This window comes from Solea senegalensis, linkage group LG5, assembly GCF_019176455.1.
Source record: "Solea senegalensis isolate Sse05_10M linkage group LG5, IFAPA_SoseM_1, whole genome shotgun sequence".
NCBI lineage: Eukaryota > Metazoa > Chordata > Actinopteri > Pleuronectiformes > Soleidae > Solea > Solea senegalensis.
In genome coordinates, this window is record NC_058025.1 from 7,808,376 (window position 1) to 7,821,589 (window position 13,214).

Here is a 13,214-nt window from a genome sequence, read left to right on the forward strand (position 1 = left end):
AGGCCTTTTTTTATTTACCCTTTTGATTTTTATTATGGTCACGTTAATGAACATAATATACACCTAACTTTCAGACATGTTAATCACAGTGTGTAAAAGAATAATGTGTAAAAGATCTGGATTACTCAAAGTGTTGGAACATGTTTGCCTTTTGGAAGGGAGCGGGTAAATACAGTCAAAAAGAAAAGCTTTTCTGAGGCAATAGCAATTTGAAAACATTCAAATATGTACAGCAAAAGACTGACAAGAGTCGCCGCCCTCTCCAGCTGCCTTTTTATAAATATAAATAAAACATCACAGTAATAATGTCTAGCACAAAACAACAGACAGGAGATGGGGGAGCTACAGCGTGTGAGGACTTTTAAAAAACGCACAGTGAAGAGTAGGAAAACTGGTAGATGCAAACTTCCGCATACATCTCCACGTGGGAATCCTCACACGCTCATACAGGCTTTGAGTCTTTGCTTGGCAAAGCTAGATATTCAAGTCTTTACATACTTCTTTCTTACAGCCACATCTTAATTTATCAGTAGGGTCAGTTCTCTGAGTTTTCTTGAGGTGGGGGGTGTGTGTCTGAAATGATCTGCGGACAATTCCCATGTGAATGTAGGAAAGCAGTGGGATCTGCAGCTTCAGGAGCGCAGCAGAAGCCAGACTTGCGATGTCTGCAGTCGGTATCCACACACACACACACACTGACAGATGAGTAAATCACACCGACTCTTTGTCAGAGACAGGTTGGCTGCTTTAAAGCAGTACGATGGGCTTGTTGTTGGCCGACGTGCCCATGCACTGAGAGGACAGGACGTCCTGTGAGGTGTAGGACGTGTAGAGGCCGGTCACCTGCACGTCTGACAGCGGCAGGTTCACTCCAGAGGAGACGGGAGGAAGGCCGGCTGTCCCCAAGTCACAGTCTGATAGTCGGAGGGGTGAGTTAGTGATGGCGCCCAAGGCGTCCAAGTTAAAGCTGTCGTCCTTCATTTCTTCCCACAGATTACCTGAGCAGGTAGAGAGAGAGAGGTTTAGATACTGTTGCTACTACTCCTCCATTATCTAACACAGTCGTTACAGGAGATTCGGTGTGGATCAACAGATTAGTTGCAGTTTTTTTTTTTTTCACCTAAGAGTTATAATACAATAGTTATTTCATTTATAGAACACTCCAAGCTAATAAACATGCATAAACAAGAACACACAGTGAAAAGATTTAAATGTATTTAAAGAGGCTATATGTAAGATACAAATAGAGTCTTAAATATGCTATATGGACAAAAGACGTCTGACCATAACACCAACAGAACCTGTAATGATGTATTCAAATACATATACAGGACTTTAATATGGAGTTTGTTCCCCTTTTGCAGCTACAACAGCTTCCACACTTCTTGGAAGTCTTAACTCCTGATTTTGAAGTGTTTCAATGTGAATTTGTGTCCATTCACTCTGTAGAGCATTTATGAGGTCAGGCACTGATGTTGGACGAGAAGAGCTGGCTCACAATCTCTGTTCCACTTCATCCCAAAGGTGCTCGATGGAACAGTCAGGTTCTTCCACACCAAACCCGTCAAACTGTGTCTTTAGCCTAAGTGATTTATTTACCTTGGAAGGCAAAGTCCATGATGCTGGGGTCCAGTGCGTCCACCTCTGTGTGCGTCTCACTGTGCAGGCTGTAGAAGTCATCAGGGGCTTTGCTGGGCTGCTGAGTGAGTGGACTGTGGCAAAGGTCGGGGACTGCGTGGAGCGGGGGCGTCTGTGCCGGGGCAGGGGACATGGGGGCCAGTCGAGCCTGTGCCTGAAGCTGGGCCTGGAACTGGTGGTGCTGGTGCATGGGTAAACACGGGAGGGACAGCGTGACTATAGGCTGAGGCTGCATCTGCGTGGGGATGGGCAGGGGGAGGCCCGTCTGACAGCTGGGCAGCCGGGTCATGCCGGGTTCTAAAACCTTGCGTCTGCAGTTCTCTGGGCGGTCGGTGATCAGTTTGTCCAGCTCATCTACAGGAAACAAGAACATATTGAATTAAGATAACATTAGATGACACTTTATTGTCCGTTTGCATAGAAAAGCTATACAAATTAAGTTAAATTACATCCTAACCAGTTATTCTTAGGGGATTCATTTTGGTAAAGACGTGAGATAAAGTAAAGAAGGAATTAATAGGTTATCGTGTCACCAGCAGAGCTATATTAGATATGAGAAAAGGCGATTTTTTTGTTGTTGTTGTTGATGATGATGTTGTTCTGTTTCTTTATGATCAGAAATGATGTAACATTATTTGTATGCTGTGTCCTCCACCTGAAATAGGCACTGTCAAGCAACACTACCCGACATGACTCGAGGAGCATTTGTGCGTGAACAGCACAGACGTGGACGGGAGTAAAGAAACATTTATCCTGTCAAACTGCTGAACAACTGTGTGCCTTTTTAGCAGTAAAATCCTCTTCTTTGTGTCTTCAGTCGTCTCACTTTACTTATACAATGTTGCTGCTTCATTAACTTTCTGTGAGCTATGCGGGGACTGTCGCCGGGCAACAGCAGATCTCAACACCACTACACTGAGAAATACAGAGAGGCACGTGGAGCTCGTTAGGCTCCAACAGCATTGTGTGAAATCAGTTGACAGTGGCTTGAATGTAATGTATAATTATTAATATCTAGACGTTACCCACTACAGTGTTATCTCTGTGTTCGTGGCTGATGCTCGCTGGATAGACTAAGAGTGTAACATTGAGGAGGGTTTACCCATTAGTGTACAATATTTTCAATATAAAACTTTGTGGTTATTGTAGTATAAGCCTTTTAAACGCCCTTTAGGTAAGGGCCTTTACTTTGTGGAGGATGAAATGATTCTACAGCCAGAATGAAGCGTCTTCTATCTTTTATCATTCCCCAAATTATACAAAGAACATTCATGTCTAACCAGGGTTAGCCATGCTGCGGCGAATGGCTGGCAGGTCCTTGCGTTTCCACTTCTGCATCTCTTCCTCCATCTTGTCAATTTTGGCAGGGTTCAGCGCCCACAGACAGCCCTTACGGGAGGAACTGCTCGTCTTGTTCTCCACCTTCTCAAAGCACTTGTTTAAGGACAGGTTGTGTCTCACGGAGTTCTTCCATCCATCAGGTGCTGTCTGCAGGGAGAGAGAGGTACTGTATCATCAGTCCTATTCTTTACTTCTCTTTACGAGCTTGCACGTAATAATTAGGAGATTACCATACCTTAAAATAAGGAAAATGTTCCTTCATAAAGCTATAAATCTCACTGACGGGGAGGCTGCCAGTTTTGCTGTTTTTCAGAGCCATGGCAATCAAACAGCTGAGGAGAGAACACAAGGAAATGAAGTGAAAACGTAATGTGAATTAAGGTAAGAAACAAAGTCAGAAAACCATATGTGTGTGTGTGTGTGTGTGCTGACCTGTATGAGTAGATCGGCTTGGGGAAAGACTTGGGCTGCAGCTCCTGCTCTTGTGGAGCCAGTCGAGGTTGTGTGAAAAGACTTTGGTCGCTGAAAGAGACATTGCTATAAAGCCCAGTTGTTGAACACTAGGAAAGAGAGGAGAGGATGTTCAGAACCTCATTTGTCACATGTGTCCGCTGATTAAAATAATCTCTTTTATAAGCTGGTCACCTGTTGTCCAGTTTGGGTTAGAGAGTACACCTGCTGTGGTGTAGGCTGGTACACTGAGGTAGGACATTGGTATCCTGGAGAAGGCATCCCGTTCATGGAGAACGGAGACATCTGTGAAACAAATGTAAGGGGCCGGTTAAATTAAACTAAATTAAAGTGCCATTACAACGAGATTTCCTTCTCCCGGTGCTGCAGAAACTTACACTTCCACTGTGGGTGTTGATGATGCTGATTCCTATCGGGCTGTGCTGCATGTTGCTCTGGAGCTGGAGCATCGAGCCCTGTCCTACTGTCATGGTCAAGCTGCTCAGCTGAGCTGTGGGGACAAACAGGGCAGACTTCCTCTTAGTTTGATATAATGTGGGCAAACTTGCACAGCAGCAGGTCATCTGACATTCGGCCACAGCAGAGGTGAGATAATGGTGGTTATAGTAGGTCAAGGGTTAGGGTTAGATAGGAATCACAGCTTGGTACCAGACGGGGAGCAAAAGGAAAACGCACACAGACAGGTGTAAAGACAGTTCCAACAAAATAGGTCAATGAGCCACACAAGGAATATTTGTACACCAAAAAAGGAAGTTATTCGATTTCAGAATGTTACCACCCTTATATAAGGTCTTGTTTGACCAAATTCAGTCTTTATATTTTTATAATCTTATATCTTATATTTTATAGTCTTTATAATTACCACATTTTACAGCTGAAAGTTACTCGCATCATGATTTTTACCATACTATTACTGAACTGTGATATGATAACTACTGTGGGGAGTGTTTATGATGATGGTCAGAACAGTATTAATGTTAACAGCACCTGTCAAGCAAGCGTGGGGATCACTTTCTAAAGTTAGATTTCTAGCATATCATATATTAATCGACCTTCATCGTTCAGAATAATTTTTATTAAACTAATGAATTTGTTCTCATACAAGGATAAATCATGCGTTTATATTTTGTGGATGCCGACAAAAACAAACAGCTGTGTTTGTGTCTGCAGGAGCCATAATGATCCAGAAGAACCCTGGACTCATGCTTTGTCCAATCAGAGAGATGATGGTGGTTTTTTGAATATTGCACTGTCCCCCTCCCCGTCGCCTCACCTGTCTGTTGCTCCAACAAGCTGCCCTGGGAGGGCCCGTTGCTGTGGCCTCGACTATCAGCCATCTGCTGTATTCGGGGCACATCTACAGAGGTGAGCCATGACAGAGACTGCAGGTCCCCAGGGAGGTCCTCCTCCCTCAGCTGGGAGGGGTCCGTGGTCAGAAGCCTTCACGAGAGGAGGGGGGGAGGGGAGAGAGAGAGAGAGATGGTTGTTGGTTGGTTAGTTGGAGAGCATGAGTGGATTTTTAAATGTAAACACTTGACAGGACATGAAGTCCTTCAAAGTCAGAACCACTGCAACGAGTGTGACCGGGGGGGCAGAGATTAAAGCTGTGCCCAGTGATGCTGTGTATAAGCTGCTGTGTCCAAGATTTACCATAAGAAGATTATCTGCGACACAAGTGACAGTTTACAATCAAAGATGAGGCTAAATCATCTGTTAAGTTAATAAGTGTTTTTGTTTGTATTTGGCTTTTTTAATACTCTGCCGCTCAAAACTGCTTAAAAACATTAAAGGGACGTCTAAATTACACATATAAAACATATTAAACTTGATTCATTTAATACTTCAGCTGAAAATATTTACTGGTATAAATTGTATTATTCTTTGACATAAAAAAAACATTTAAAATCCATCAATGGAAACCAAAATCATCAACCTGCCGGAGGCTAAATTAAAAAATCATACAGAAAGTGTGAAAACAAATAGATAATTAACTGTACATGAAATAGTTTTTTTTCTTAAATTATAATATGCAATCCTTCATTTAACCAAATGTTGAGCGACTGCGTGGATTTTCTGTTTAACCAGCGCACGACCAGCACCAATCAGCTTCCTGTCATTACAGCTTTTATGGGCCGAGAGAAAGAAAGAAAAGGGAGGTTCCCCTCTTGAATCCTCTCCAGTCTCTTCAACACACACACATTCATTGGACAAGGGTTTAGTAATTGGGGTCGCTATGACAACACATATTATTCAGTTACTTTGTGGGAGTACTTTGTGTGGACAGTGTACGAGTACATCCCACCCCTTTACAAACACACACACACACACACACACGTAATCTCCTAATAAAAAAATCAACCATGTGTCAGGTGACCACGGTCTCCGCGCAACCATTGGCTGAATCATAAGTAAACAACGCATGTGATCGTTTGAAACATGGGACGGCAGCACATGTTGCCTGCAACAGTTGGCCCTGTCCATTGAAAAATGATCACCTATTGTGTCCCAAACGACAAATCTGCCCAGTGGCACGTGGCTCTATTGTCTTCCCCAGACCCTTCCTTGATTGTCTCTGTCGTTTCTTTTCTTTGCCCAGCCCTCGCATTAATCTGTTGGAATGACAGCCCTCACATAAGGGGACAAATAGGGTGCCATCTGCTTTCCTGTCCCTTTCCAGCCTCTATCCTCCCCTCCATCACCCTCAACTACACCCCCCACCCCTCATCCTGCCTAAATGGGGGAAATCAACAAGGCCTCAGGGCAGAGGGGGTGCACATGTAGTTTGAGGTCAGGGCTCTGTGTCTGCCGTCTGAATACGTGACATCACCGTGAGCAGGAATCGGCAGCACACGTCCTTTAACACCTTGCATGCGCCAGTGAAAGACTTTGATGAATCATCTTTTGTCGGCGGAGCAATGTAAACGTAATGTAACGCCCTGTGAGGTGTCACATTATCACAGACGGCGGCGTGTCTCTGTGTCTCTGACTCATGCTGCTGCTGTTTTTTTTTTCCATTCTTTTTTTTTCCCCCTGTGCAGTTTTACTTAAATGATATAAAAACATGTTCAGAGAAAGCACCACAGATGTGTGTTTTTTGTTTTTTTTTATTTGTAGAAGAAACATAATATGTGTATACGCTTAAAGTTGGTATTTTATAGTTTTGCAGCGTCTCTGATTGACCCAAAGCTGCACTCATTTGTGATAAATTATAGATATTGATAGAAACTGCAGATTAGACGGCACAGTGGAGGCTCTCCCTCCTCCTCTCCCCATCCTCTCCTTCTACCAGCAGTATAGAAATTGCTCACTGATGCAAAACATGTTGAACTGGTGTCTCCATGTTTCGTTCCCAGAGGTTCAACAACACTAAATATTGCACCTCCCCCTTCCCTTCACCCCTCCTTTCTAATTGGGAGCCACTTGTGCACAGTGGTGACCCGGGGCGCCCCGTCTCCCCCTGAGTCGGCAGGCCAAGAGGCTCACGCTGTCCGTGTGCCGACAGCAGGAGTGTACACAGAGCTGATGGTTTCTGACAGATCCATTCAGACTGAAAATTATTTATTCTTCAGTTTTCTTTTTAGCCTTTTTCATGCAACCCCCTCCGTGCACAAAAAGAGCTGTCCATCTACCTTCAGATGAAACATAGTGGGGTCAGACAATTTGTTCCATGACTCTCCATGAAAACACCTTCACGGATTTCATCACTTTTATCTATGGAGCTGTCTCAGAGTTTGATCCTGAGCTCTTTTGTTAACATGCGGCAAAAGAATGACTGTGTGTGTGTTTGTCCCTAAACAACTCTGTAACCATAGTTTCCTGCTATTATGGAGCGTGTTTTCAGTCAGAAACCTTACCTGTAGTCCTGAGGAGACGGATGATGCCCAGCATTCTCAATTATACCCGACATCATGGATGTTATTCCACCTTCTATCATTTCCTGGGATATGTGGTGCCTGTGCAATGTGATAAAAACAAATGACACATTTTAGATCATTTCCTCAGTACTTTTAGAAATAAGGAATGTGAAGCAAAGTGTTCTATATCTAAGAAAATTAAAGGTTGAATAAAAAAATATGCAATTATAAATACATTAAAGAGTGAATTGATAGCAGTAGCAACATAAACTGTTATTTGCAATATTAGTTTAGTTAAAGTCTAACACTTCAACAAAAGCCACTGAAATAGCAAAATAAGCCTGTGTTCAAAAAGCACTCAGTTTACATGTTTACAAAACCAGTTTAGTCACATTTGCTCAGCCAAGATCAGTTAACCACATCAGAGGGAAAGTATATTAAAAGTCTAGAAACCATTCAAATGTCAGAAAAGCTCATTAAAAAACTACAAGACTCTGACAAAGACTGTGATACAGAAAGCGAGAAATCGTGCAAAAGTCACCTGTTTTTTTGGATGAGGGTGAAGATAGTGTGAGCCGGTCGTGAGCCCCTGTAACTGTATTTCTCTGTGTTGCACTTGATTCTCCCAAAACCGTTTTTAAATTTCCCTCTCTGGAGCTGTCCAGCGCTCTGACATGCGCAGTGGAGACCTGAGCGGAGCTGCCAGTGGCCCGAGGGGCAGGAGAATCACATGGGTCTGACAGCTGCTGTGACCGCAGCAGTCCCCGCACCAAGTCCACACTCCCCCGCAGCAGCAGCAGCAGCAAGTGCAAAAAAGAAGTTGGTATATTATGTCTCTGTTCCTCACTTTGTGGTGACGCCTCTCTGTGTTTGAGGTGGCGCACCTGAGCCACGCGCGCGTTTCATGCGCTAAAAGTCAGTCCATACTCCATCCAGACATTGTAGTCCTCTTACCGGGTGACTTTTGAAAGGTTCTTGTAAATCTGCTGTACTGAAAACAAGGTCCAAGTCTGTTTTACGGCGCGCACCTGTGCGTAAAACGCAAACACGAGCAAGTCCTTTTAAGACTCTTTTTTTTTTACTATACAATTAAAAGGTTTAATCGGATCAGGGGTTAAGAAATCGATAGAATAAAAACAAAACACATAAAAAAAGAAGAATCATTAAATATCCATGTTTTGCTCCACTTTCCCCTCGTGTCACGTTATTCCCACTGAGTTCCTTCGTCCATGTCTAAGACGATGTGAGTCGCTACTTGTGGTGGCATCTGTGTATGAGTGTGAACTTTTTTTTTTTCTTTTTAGGGAAGTGCTTGTAGATAATTTGCTTCCCGCCGCCGTGGCCGCGTCCCGCTCCTCTCAGCGGTGGGAAAAAGAGCTGGGGAGGCGCGTAGGGAGGAGGGCAGAACGCCGGGTGAGCTGCAGCAGGAGGCGGCAATAAAGGCTCAAACACTGCTCTGTACACACACACACACACACACACAAACATTCTTGTACAGCTTTCTTAGTGAGGACATTTATTACACATAATGCATTCACTAGTCCCTTACCCAAAATCCCTAACCCTTAACTTAACCCTGACATCCCTGACATTAAATAGGGCTGCACTTGAGCGTTTTTTGTTGTTTAATAATAATTAATACTCTTACATGTAAATATTTTCTTATTTTCTGGGTTTCTTTGCTCCATACAACCAAAAAATCTGTAGGCAAAACAAGACATTTGACAACATGTTTGAGAAACACCAATCACCATTTAAAAAAAAAACATTTCACAGACCAAACACATACAAAACTAATTGTTAGTTGCAGCTCTAATTCTAACCCTAACTGTAAAACTGAGACTTGACCCTGAAAAAGCCCTTTAAAAATGAAAGGACCAGCCAAAATGTCCTCACAAGGTCAATTTGCCCTCACAAAGACAGGTTTGAACCAAATTCTATCCTCACAGTCTACTGCATGCACACACACACACACACATGGTCTCCACTTCAGAGAGAATGTCTTCCTGTCTCGAGTTGCAGCACACTGTCCAGAAAATAAGGAATTAATGTCATCATTGGTATAAAATGTCACTTCCATTGTAGTTCACTGTATGCAACCTTTAATGATAGTGATTTAATCAGATTATCATTATCAGATTATGGGGTGGACATTTATTTTTGAGTCATTTTGTTTGACTGACTTTGCCTTTCCCATGCCTAGATGTCCAAGAAAATTGATTCAGCCTTGAATTTGGAAAAGCAGCCTCTAGTATTAGGGATTGCTTCTTTTTAAAACATCATCTTTGCAGAGTTTTTAACAATGATCAAGTTCAGCGCCAGTGCCTCCTGTTCCAAAAAAAAAGAGAGAAAACCCTCTTCCTTCAGATCCAAACATAAGGTTTCACAGGCTGTGTGTTGCGTCAGACATTAAAAATAAACATTAAGGAGCTACAAAAGTGCCAAAAACAACACATGCTACACCAAAAATTAAACAAAATGACAGCCAATTCATTCAAGAGAGCTTCCTCTACAAGGGAAATGTTAGATTTGGGCATCATCTGATCAAAGTAGACACGTGTCTCACACTCTCATGAGACACAATGAGTTAAACAGAGTGAAATGTATGTTTGAAAAAAATAAAAAAGGAAAGGAAAGAGAAGAGCCTGGTTTTTTTAACACCAGCTGGATCGAATGTGAAACCGGTTTGAAACTAAACTTAACACCGGAAATTAAAGAGGAATTCCTGACAGTCTGTGGGGAGACTGCAGTGACAGCAGTATCAGGCCCATGGGACCTTACAGATGGTAAATCAGCCTGTCACAATAGGCACAATCAATGATTACATGCATGAATGTAACGGACAAAAACAAGAGCACCCTCACAGAGCAGATACTGCAGGTCCTAAAGCCCGCTGTGTTACCGTCAGAGAAGACTGAGGGGAAGGGAGATGATAATATGACCTACTGCAGGTGAAGAGTAATGATTTTATATATATATATATATATATATATATACATATATAAATAATGATTATACACATCATTTGGTAATGAGACCATTGCATTTCAATGGTTTACGGTGGCAGTCTTTTTACTCACAGATTATTCTGTGCCTGTAGCAGGAGTAGACACAATTACAGAATATTACAAGACTAGAAGAAATCTAAGGAATTCTAAAACAAACCAAAGGTTATAGATGATTAAACTAAGTGTTTCACTTCATAATACAATTTAGCTCATTCAGCAATTCAGCAAAAATCACCAATCCAATCCAATCCACTTCATTTATATGTACAATAACAATAAAATGACATAAAACACAGGTAAAAATTAATATATATATATACATTACATATACATACATATATAAAGTTAAAAACAAAACGTTCTGTACAACACCAACAGCACACAAAGTGCATGTTAAGACGGGCTTTAAAAACAGGAAGTGAAGTTGCAGTTCACTTGTGCATGTTTGGACTTCTTTGAAGAAGAGTGTGCAGATATGGAGGCACTAAGCCAAGGAGAGCCTGATAGATTAATAACTGCCAGTGCGTATGTCTGCATACACGTAGTCTTAGTCCTTATGGCCAAGTGGTAGAAGCTGTGTTATCGTTAAATTGCTGTGTGTTGAGATTTCCCTCAACTTCTCTGCCTGACAGTCCAGCCTGACCAGGCTTCTCACTCGGCTCCCTTCAGGTCGCAGCTTCTGTGAGAAAACGATGTCTCTGGCAGGACCGTGATACCGCTCCTTGCCTAAGCATGGCTGACAGCAGCTTCCTCTGTTATGGCCGGAGGGTCACTTTGGGTGACATGGTGTTCTGGGGGGGGACGGGGGACACTGTGTCTCAGCCCGGCAGAGGAGATTAGAGGGGTGAGCTGACCTCATTCTCAGAGAACCTGATGTATTTTGAGTAAACACTTTGGTGCAAGACAAAAAAACACTGGCAGCAAACGCAGGCCAATCCTCAGGCCGTGATCCCATTGTTTCCCCCATTACTCCTGAACAGGCGTAGAAGGGGAGAATAGTCACTCGGTTCCTGAGCCACACAGAGTTGTCATTTGTGTCCTGAATGTATCGCACAGCCTGGTCAAGCTCTCGGAGCTGCCCATGAAGTCATTGCCACTATCTTGAAGGTGATGTAAGTTAAGAAATGTATTATATTAAGACATAAAATGACTGTGAAGTGTCGTCAGAGATTGAGGACACATGTCAAACATTCCAAAACTGTGCTCATGTTTTGATTTAGTGTTTTGGTTTGTGTGTTGAAGTGCTACTAAGTGAATACTGAAGAATACCAAGTTGTCTAAGAAGATATGAATGAATGTCCATTACATTCAAGCCATGGCCAAATGAGTTCACGCAATACTGATCAAACACATCAGCTCCTCGTGTCACTCCGTATTTCTCGGCATGGCGTGGTTTTGAATCTCGCGGCTGTTGCTGCTGACATTTCCAAGTTGCACGCAGGAAGTGATTCATTTTACGTCAAGCCTGTGGAAGGCAAGGTGGAAGCACAACAGTAATATTGTACTAGTAAAGTGAGAAGGCGACAACGTGTGGCTGACCTTGTGCATCATTTGAACCTAAATTTAACAGAATTATACTCCTCTGAGACCGGGCCAATAAGTGCACTCTGTAAAAGACAGAAGAAAACACAATATCCAGTCAATACACATTAAAACTGATTTAAATTACCCTAAAGTGATCCACTGTGAAAGTTTATGCTCCCTTTGTAAATGTTTCCAAGAAAATGAAAGAGCTAGAGTTTTCTTTCCAAATTTAGTTCTGACTGTGGGGATGAACAATTAGGGTAACATTTGCTGAGCGTGCACGACAAAATCATTTTGGTTTCTGCACTGTCTCTTTAAATCTTTATTGTAAAAGCAGGATTCAGGTATGAATTGTGTGAACCTTTAAAGCTAACATGCAACAAACTCCAGTGGTCAGAGGTCATTTCACTCAAATGACCAAAAAAAAGACCACTTCATGTTTAGTGGTGTGAATGCCTCGCCTTCAAAACCACAGTTTTCACCCCTCTGTTTGTGTCAGAATCAGGTGAATGGTTGCGCTGCACGTTTTAAGTACTGGTCAGTCTATGTCAAGTCACATCACACAGTCTCTTCTCTCTCTGCATCACGGCAGATGACTTCTCCGGACAGAACGCTGGACTCCCCAATCCTATTGTCCGCAAGGATCACAGGGGACCCTGTCTTTGGGGTTTAGAGGGGTCAATGGTACTGACCTCTTGGTGACCTGTGTCAACACCAAAGTCTCTGGTCTGAGGCGAGGTCAGTCCTTTTGAGTGCCCTAAAGGCTAAAGACTGACCAAAAGTCCTTTTCCTTTCACAGCCGATTGAGTGCAAAAGAACCTCGTTTCCAAAGGAGCTCCCATTAGTTTTTTATGTGGCACAGCAGGCTCATGGTTTCTCCTAAGGATGGCACACACACATCCTTAAGTCAAGTTGTTCAAATTATTTTGCTTTTAGTTTTTGCAGTGACCTTTTACAGGTTATTCAGACTGACACGTATCTTTCTTCTTGGTGATTAACTGTGTTAAGAAATCAAGTGTAAAGCAAGTAGATGTTTAAAGCTGTAGTGCAAATAGGACTGAGTAAGTGATGCACAATTAGTGATGAATTAGTGATGTTCTACATGTGTGTTTTCAAGACAAAAAAAAAGTGCAATATGGAGTATGAAGTAACCCCACTGAACCAGCATTTAGGCCTGAAATGATGACAGGGCCCAGCTTTCGTTACGCCGCTCTAAAAAATTAGAATAATGGACTATGAAAGAAGGAGAGATCCAAAGAAAGGGACGGGGGAAGAAAGAGGGTCCCTTTTTTTGGAGAGGAGGAATTAGATAGGAAGAGATGCTGAAATAAAGGGAGGGACACAGTGAAATGGAGACAAAATAAGGAGGAGAGTGTAG

At 42.6% G+C, this 13,214-nt stretch overlaps 1 protein-coding gene across 2 annotated transcripts; it reads right to left on the reverse strand.

The window, feature by feature from the left end:
* Positions 1–5: 5 nt before the first annotated feature.
* Positions 6–8,619, reverse strand: foxn4 (forkhead box N4). 2 transcript variants are annotated; one of them, XM_044025504.1, is made up of 10 exons: positions 7,849–8,619; positions 7,305–7,407; positions 4,724–4,890; positions 3,828–3,940; positions 3,625–3,735; positions 3,412–3,539; positions 3,215–3,311; positions 2,919–3,126; positions 1,600–1,992; positions 6–998 (listed from the first exon to the last, which is right to left on the reverse strand). In XM_044025504.1, the coding sequence occupies exons 2-10, from the start codon at positions 7,382–7,384 to the stop codon at positions 748–750; spliced, it is 1,548 nt and encodes a 515-aa protein (XP_043881439.1). In that variant the 5' UTR covers positions 7,385–7,407; positions 7,849–8,619; the 3' UTR covers positions 6–747. The 2 variants fall into 2 exon arrangements, with proteins under 2 accessions (XP_043881439.1, XP_043881438.1); XM_044025503.1 differs by having other exon boundaries at positions 7,305–7,403; positions 7,846–8,618.
* Between the last annotated feature and the right edge of the window lie 4,595 nt (positions 8,620–13,214).

Coding starts and splice junctions, on each gene's coding strand:
- foxn4 (XM_044025504.1), bottom strand. CDS start 7,384: ATGATAGAAGGTGGAATAACATCCATGATGTCGGGTATAATTGAGAAT. Junction 3,540..3,624: donor TAACCCAAACTGGACAACAG/GTGACCAGCTTA, acceptor TCTCTTTCCTAG/TGTTCAACAACTGGGCTTTA. Junction 3,312..3,411: donor AAGCCGATCTACTCATACAG/GTCAGCACACAC, acceptor TTCTCTCCTCAG/CTGTTTGATTGCCATGGCTC.